The sequence below is a fragment of the Antrostomus carolinensis genome, unplaced genomic scaffold (genome assembly GCF_000700745.2).
Source record: "Antrostomus carolinensis isolate BGI_N321 unplaced genomic scaffold, ASM70074v2 scaffold4335, whole genome shotgun sequence".
NCBI classification, from domain to species: Eukaryota; Metazoa; Chordata; class Aves; order Caprimulgiformes; family Caprimulgidae; genus Antrostomus; species Antrostomus carolinensis.
The window spans coordinates 2,205-10,431 of record NW_010314070.1 but is presented as its reverse complement, the minus strand read 5'-3'; the positions used below and the strand labels follow the sequence as shown (position 1 = coordinate 10,431).

General features: G+C 34.8%; 1 protein-coding gene across 2 annotated transcripts in view; it reads left to right on the top strand.

Moving 5' to 3' along the window:
* Positions 1-3,611, top strand: part of MOSPD2 (motile sperm domain containing 2) — a 23,259-nt gene extending 19,648 nt beyond the window's left edge. The window contains exons 9-13 of one of the 2 annotated variants that reach the window (XM_010167494.1): positions 257-353; positions 1,172-1,268; positions 1,936-2,065; positions 2,867-2,969; positions 3,465-3,611. In XM_010167494.1, coding sequence (XP_010165796.1) covers positions 257-353; positions 1,172-1,268; positions 1,936-2,065; positions 2,867-2,969; positions 3,465-3,611 — 574 coding nt within the window. Of the gene's footprint in view, positions 1-256; positions 354-1,171; positions 1,269-1,935; positions 2,066-2,866; positions 2,988-3,464 lie in introns of both variants that reach the window. The other variant, XM_029084853.1, reaches the window with a different exon arrangement.
* The last annotated feature ends 4,616 nt before the right edge of the window (positions 3,612-8,227 follow it).

Below are 8,227 nucleotides of genomic sequence, written 5' to 3'. Positions count from 1 at the left end.
CTTCCGGATGGAGGAAGTCAAGGGCAGTAATCAGCTGAGGCAGCTAGGTCCACTTGTGGTCATGAGTCAACCCTGAGCTTCCCTACAAAATTTCTGCATTTTGTTTTCACAGCTTTTTTTGATGAAAAACTGTTTATAGAGACTGTAGCTGTAGAGCAGAAAGTATTTTATTTTCCCATAGGTGTGGTCATTTATTTTCTATTACATGCCATAAAAATAATTCAAATAAACTAATTATTTTAAAATTTCTTACTAGCCCAGCAGAAGAGCTGTATTTTGGATCCAAAGAAACTGGAGAGAAAAAATGTTTGATAGTTCTCACAAATATCACTAAAAACACAGTGGCTTTTAAGGCAAGTATTTTATGTGTGGCCTGGTTTACTAAATGCATATAAGATTTTCTTGTTTTGGGTAAGGAGGAAGAAATGCTATTAAACACACTTTTCAGTATATGTTTTTTATTCTCTTGTGATATTTGAAGTTAATCAAATAAATCTAGCTGAATTTATGCCTATTATGTACCACTCCAAAGGGAATTATCAGTAGTATAAATCATCAGTATACTGCCTGAAAAAGAGCTATGGGGATGGTTAGTTCTTTAGTGAGAGTCTAATACTTCCTGAAAAAGAAAGGCTTGAGCATTGAAAACTGATCTCTTTTGAATTTTTCCCCTTGTTAAATCTTGTCTAGGAGTAAGTTGGTAATGCTCCAAAATGATGCAGTTCCATCTGCAAATGTCACCATCAAAGGAATGAATGCAATTATGTTTGCTTCAGAAATACTAAGTTGACTTGCATCTTGATTTGGTTTTCCACCACATCTATAGTTATTTGTGTGTGCAGAGAGCACAAAAGTTTCCATACTTCAGTACTAAGGATTTCAACAGATAATCTCTTTAATGTTCTTGGCTCTTTTTGTGTATGTGTATGAGAGAGAAAAATATCATATCCCAGGAAAGAAAGGATAGAAGTGGTTGAGAGAGAAGAAAAAGTGAAATACCAGTATCTGTTTACTCCTAGAAAATAAAGTGTATTAGAGACTGTGTGTATTACTGTGTCTTAATATTTAAGCTTTTGGGAATTATAGTTACTACAGAATGAGGGAGATTATGAAACAATCGTAGTTTGTGCATGCATTTATGATATGCTTGCTTGGTGTTTCTTGTTTATAGGTGAGAACAACTGCTCCTGAAAAATACAGAGTTAAACCCAGTAACAGTAGCTGTGAACCTGGCACATCGTTGGATATAATAGTCTCTCTTCATGGTGGTAAGTAAAATCTTACCAGAGAATTTTTAGGAAGTCTGAACAAGTTTTATTAACAAGCTGACTGACTGCTCTAGATGCCAGCGTTTGTATGTGCTTGCTGGGGTGTAAGACTGACTGACACCCGTGTCTCCCAACTGCTGTATGAGAGTGTTACTATTTGTAAAAAAACATGGATGTCAGGCAGCATTTGAATAACTGCCTGTACTGATTTACTACTCCACTTAGGCACAAGCAGCTGTCGTCTGCAGCCTGGTCTGTTTCTTGTCTTTAAAAAAAAAAAAAAAAAAGTCACAGTGGTATCTGTCTCACTTGTGCTCTGTTACACTGGGAATTTGTCTGTGTTAAATCGGGTTTCCTAAATTGTTGCAAGGACAGGTGAATTGGCTGGAGAATACATACTTTACAGAATTTTGGGTTGTCCTTGAACTGTTCAGATGAAACTAGTTTTGTTAAAATGAAACTGTAAGAATTTGGGGAAAACTGTAATCAAAGTTGTTGATCTGAGGAGAATGATTTAATAACTTTTATTTCTAGTAAGTTCGTGTCCAATGTCTTGCAATAAATAAGTTGTAATTTTAAAACGCTTTTGTTCAAAAATGCTGGTATGTGCTTTGTAATATTGTCATTTTATCCAAGCACACTTGCTTTTTTTGTTCTTTGAGGGCAGGTTTTGCAGCTTCTCTGCAGGATCGTTTCCTTATAATGGCAGCAGAAATGGACCAGTCTTCTGGAGCAGGTGTACCAGAACTGACTCAGTTTTGGAAAGAAGTCCCTAGGACCAAAGTGATGGAACACAGGTGAACATAAGGTTTTCTGTTGACAGGGGATTTTTTTAGCCATTACCATTTAGGTGATTTATAGCACTTGCATATCATAATCAGTGAAGGATTCTCCAAGCCCAGTAGTGTGCTTACTGGCTGAAGTATATTGCTGAGACTTGTGCTCTAACCAATTAGAGATGTTTTAAATGCATAAAATGTTGTGGTATTCTGTACATGCTCTTGTTTTTATTCTTGTGCTGGTTAAGAATTAAGTGGAAAAAATGTGAATGGATGTGACGATACAAATGAACAGTAGATTTTGGCTTGAAACTCTGTTCCTGCATATTCAACAGTGGGAGAGGTGGAGTACATGAAAAATCTTGTTGTTTAGGTTTAAATGGAAAGAAAACCTTTAGTTTTTGTTTGCTGTTCAGTAAATTGTTGCATCTCTGGTAGCAAGTATTTTACTGAATAATCCAGTGGATCCTGTACTATGAATTTAAAATGATGAGGGTGTGTTTTAACTGAGCACACAGATAATTTTGATCTTGCTTTCTGTATCAAAAGCTGTCAAAATGTAATTGTTGGACTAAGGAAGCCTTTTCAGACTATTGTTGCAATAGTCCCCGCTCATTGCAGAGGGTTTGGACTAGATGACCTTTAAAGATCCCTTTGAACCCAAGCAACTCTGTGATTCTAGTAATTATTTAGAAAATTAATAAACCAGAACAGATTATTAAGTGCATATAATAGCCATTAGATGGACTGTTTACTATTAATTATACAATGTTACGTTAAACTTATGATTTTTGGTATGTACTTTTTCCCCTTTCACAGGCTTAGGTGTCATGTCATAGAAAGTAGTAAGCCTTCCTCTCTGACGTTAAAAGAAAACGCATTTAATATTCCAGCAAAAACCAATGAAGATTTACATATACAGGTAATACTGCATTCCTTTGTGCAGAGTAGTGAACAAAATTATAAAATATGATAGAGAAGAGATAAAAAGAATTTGTACTAAACCTCTTTGGTACTTTGTAAATTACACTACTTGAAAAGCTCAGCAGTTGAAAGTAATTAAATCAGTGATAGTGATTTAATTATTTTGTTGAATGGTAATGCTTTAATAAAATACTACTTTGAATGCATTTTGCTCATTCCTCTTTTCTGTATTACAGATCTCTGGGGTATCAATGAGCCTCAGTGGTACCTTATGATATATGGGCTATCATAAATGTTAAGATTCTAAGCCTCTTTAGTGGAACAGATGCCTGAAGTGTGTACTGATAGAAAATGTATTACTAAGAAATCTCTAAGAAAAGTAGTTTCTTTTTTTTTATATATTGTGCTTATAGTTATTGCCTAAATAGCTCTAAATTAATAAGTACTTTTATGTGCAGTAATTCTAATTTAATAAAACTATTTCTATTTTCAGCTAACTCACTTACTGCAAATTAATAAAAGACTTCAAGACCAGATTGATCGCTGCCTCTGGTTCCAGCAGTTGTCAGTTGTTTTATCATTACTATCAGTTACTGTTGTTGCCTTCTGCTTCTACCTGGCATATACCCAGAGAAGCTGAAAAGAATTGCTTTGCACCGGATGTGCTGCATATCATGGTTGGAGTGGAAGAGATTGCTGCACTTTGCTCAGATTCTGGAGCTGCCAAAATAAGGTTTGTGAGCTCACAATAATGAACAATGATACAATTTGATTAAAAACAAAGAAGAAATTAATGACCAGCAAAAGAAATTACTGAAGGTTGACACTTAGAACAGTGCATGAGGAAGATCCTAGAATTAGGATCTATTTTCACTGTACAACTCCAAAAATACTGCTGAACTGGAATGAAGAAACCAAATACAACTACATAATTTAAAATTATTTAAGTTTTTTTCTCTGTTCAAATACTTTAAATACAATATTTCATTTCTTTTCATCATATTAATTCTTACATCCCTAATTACTCTCACAGAAGGTACAAGCAGTCAACTGAAGTGTATTCTAAAGGCTAACTTGTTCATTCAGGAAAATATACAGATATTATACAGTACAGACAGATTCTTTTATATAATCTGTGTACATGCACATATAAAGGAAGGCATTTGTTGTTAGTAATTATTTTGCTAATTCATGCTCATTGCTTTCATACGTTAAATTCCTTGGTTTTGTGCTTTTCCTGAATGCAAAGTTATTGTAGATATTTCCTACCAAATAACGTAGACACAGCCATATTGACCAGGAATAAAAGCCTTTTTTGAGTCCAAAGATAGTAATGAAATAATAATGATGAGACGTTATTCCTATTCTTTCCTTTTTGTTTTAGTTTGTTTGTTTTTGTTGGGTTGTGTTTTTTTCTAAAAAGCAACTCTTAGTGAAATTGTGTAAGGAGTGTGAGAGTTGACTTTTGGTGACCTATTATTGGTTCATAAAAAGGCTAATTAATAGTCAGTGTAAGAACTTACTCTGAGTGGTGCAATATGCTTAAATTACAGGTAAATTTATAAAAAGAGCAAGTCAAGTCAGGAAGATTAAGTATTGTTGAAGGCAACATAAAAGTGTTATATCTACCATTTCTCCAAAACTGTTATAGAAAATGGTGTATGAAGCTAATGAGAACTTACACTAGCAAGGATTCTTTGTACTCATTGCTGTAAATATGTGTATTAAAATGACAAACACTTAAAAGGAGACTGATGGTATCTTTCATACATTTAAAATTTTTACTCTTGATGAGGTCTAAAAATTAACGATTTCTTTACCAGAATTAATTTTTGCTACAAAATGGCTTTGTAACATATCGTTTAGTTTTGTCTGCTGGCTTCAATAGATGAGAAGAGATTATTGAGGAAAAATAAAGGTCATAATCTGTTTCTGTCTTTTTGCTTACAGTAGCTCTCCAGTGTGCTGTAGCTCTAGTATCATTTCTAGGAAATAGAAAAAGGCAGTTTAAAAGATGCATTAGTAAACTCATTAACAAATAAAGCAGCAATATGATTACTTTAAAAATTAGCATGTAAAAGGCAAGTCTGTACAACAGTTTGGTGCAGTCTTCTGCCCTTTCTTAATTTATACAATGGTTTACCACATCTGTGTTTTCTTAATTTTACACTAATCTCATTCCTGTTCAGTTTGCTTCTCAGTGTTTTGTTTTCTTAATTAGTTGGAAACTTACATTGTTCACTGCTTACTATAAAGCTGTTATTTAGGTTATTTTCATGTGCATGCAACTCAAATGCTTTGCTTCCAACAAAATGGGTTGTTGTCATGTTGAGAAAGGTAATGAAGTAATTTGTAACCTTGAGATAATAATAACCATGCTATTAAAATGCTGATTCCTTAATTTGAATGGATTGAATAGCACTTTACTGTAAAATTACAAGAACTATATTCTTAGTCTTTGCCAATATGAATATTTTAATGTTTTGGTGCTTTCATATATTTTCAGTATTTTATTACGATGTTGGTATTTTCTTTGTATGATGAATCAGATGAACATCTTTTCTATTTTAATATGTTTTAGAAAAATACAGTTGCAAAATAAATATGAGGAAGTACATAGTCTTGAATGTTTGATCTTTTAAAAATAGCAACCTCCTGAGATTATGGTTTTCTTGTTAGTCTTCAGATACCAAGCACGGTAGTGGCCCATAGTCTGTTGTATAGTGGAAGTTGTGATGATACTTGTCAGACAAATATAAAATAAATCATCATAAATTCTTAGGCAGAGTGTCTAATATAATAAGATAACATATGATATTTGCATGTAAATACTATTGTGGCAAAAATAATGCAAATCCATACAATACAAATATATCTATATTTCTTTCTATTTTTCTTAAATAGAAATTGACAGTAGTCTACTTTTTGCTTTTCTTCTGTCAAGACTTCATTGTTTCTGTTACCACAAAACATGGTGACCCATCAGTGTTTTCCCAGTCTTCAGTTAGTTGTTTCAGGTTTTGTTTGCCTGCCCTTGGAAACACGCATTTCGGCCAGTCCATTTTGGAAGGTTTTGTGTATAACGTGCTGAAGTTGAAGAGTGCACAGCAGTAACGTGGTTTGATGTGATACCCAAAATTGAGAGAGTAGAAAAGAAGATTGTTTTAAATTTTTTTTCACCCCACAGTACGTGAAACTCCATTTTACAACTTCAGCAATTCACATTTGATTGCTGAAGATTATCAAGACAAAAGGTTTATTTTTCCTTTTTGTCATTGTATATTATCAGTTCATCTTTGCTCTTACAGACAGTTTAGAGACAGCAGTGACTGTAATCCTAAAAATTAGCAATTTGTACTCAGAAAAGAGCACATACTCTTTTCCTAACGAGAAATTTTTGTGCCCTGTTCTTAGATTGTTTTTTACTTTATTAAGTAAAAGATTAATGACTTCATAGACGGTGCTTTGTTCATCATTTCTTCTCTACTTCCTACAGAGTCTTTGGTTCAGAGCCACTGTGATTTCCTTAGATTTGTAAAGAAATGCTTCAGACACAAGAACTCAAATCCAAGTCTCCAGTATCAGTCCCACCATGAGCAACCATCCCATTTTCTTTATGATGAAATCTGAATTAAGATATCCTTTGGGTAATGAAGATTTAGTCTAATAAATCCTGCGTGATGTTTAATTATTCAAAATTACAACTTTCTTGTATTTCCTCAGCCCTGTATCTGTTAAAATCATTGCCAGTTTAATTTTTGACAACTTGGAGCTATATCTGAACACCTGCTCTTCAAGCCCCAGGGAAAATGTGAGAAATGAGGAACATCATTTAAATAAATATAGATGAGAACTGTAGTGTGAAAAAGAAGCATAAACAGAATTTGTTAAGCTTTTATGTTCTAGAATGCTACAATTGATAAATTGCTGAAAGGAAAAGCGAATCTGGGCAAACACCACAGGTGCTTCAATAATCTGGTTCAACTGATACACACAGATTGATGCTTAACCTCCTGGCATCTGAATTACTGTAATCCCCATGCCCTGAAGTGCATTTTCTTGTACACAAGTAGCACTTACCATATTTTCCTTTTTCTTATCTTTTTTTTTTTTTTTTTTTTTACAGAATTTAAACTTGCAGCTGGTGGTGATGACTCACAAAAACATTTTGTAGTGTTTTTTAAAGAAAAATAGTATTTTCTTCTTGAGTTCACAGTTTAATGGTCTTTGTTCTGCAAAAAAAGATATATGAACATGGATTCTCAGTCCAACCTGGGATTTGGTAGGAAACCTCAGGAAAGCAATACTCATCAATACTACTCCGTTGCAATTTTTAAATACAGTCATGAACAAATATGGGTTGATGTACATGTAATGCCAGATACATTGTAACTGATGTGTCTCTTCTTCCTACCCCTCCCGGTGGATGTGTGTTGGAGTTTGGAGCAGGTATTAGGGAATTTAATTTTAATCTGTACTGAAAGTACACTCCAGTATTGCTGTGCTGGCTGTTGTGTACTGATACGTGGATGGGGAACTGGTGTAGCCACCCTGTTCTGAGAGTCTTCAGAGAAAGCATCCATTTAGTCCAGCACCTTTCCAAACTGAGGAGAAATGCAAGAGCATCAGAGGAAGAGTATCAGATTCTTTTCACTACTTTGAGCAGGTGCAACTGCTGGAAACCTTGAGAAGTATTGCATGATAAATAAAAGGTGAAGTAGCCAAGGAAGGAGCTGTATCGCAGTTTTGTCTGCTCTGAGCTGCCCATTGAAAAACCAAGGTAGGCAAGTAGATTTTGCATTCTACCCATTTGCAGTGAGATTTATCTTCTGTTAACCATTTCACCTTGGAAATATATCTGAATTTCCTTAGTCACATAGATGTTTGTTGGATTTGTGTGTGTGTGTGTGTGAGGGGTCTGTTTTTTGGTAGTGGGGGAAGGGCCACCTTGTGATAAGCTTCCGGAGCTACCCTGACTCCAAGGGCGTAGCCCCTAACCCAAGTGAGTCAGTTAGCACTAGAGAAACACCTCTGCAAATCTGTATTTATGAGGAAAGGACTGTCCTGAAAAGACATAGGTGTGTTGAGCCTGGATGTGAGGCCATTTACCTTACAAAAGATGACCATCAGCCTAAACAAATGACAGACAGAGAGCTTTGTTGCCAGGAGGAAGGAGGAGGAGGAGGAGAGGGAGGACAGAGAACCTTGGGCACCCTGTTCAACCACATAGAGACACGGAGTAGAAGGAGGTTCCCT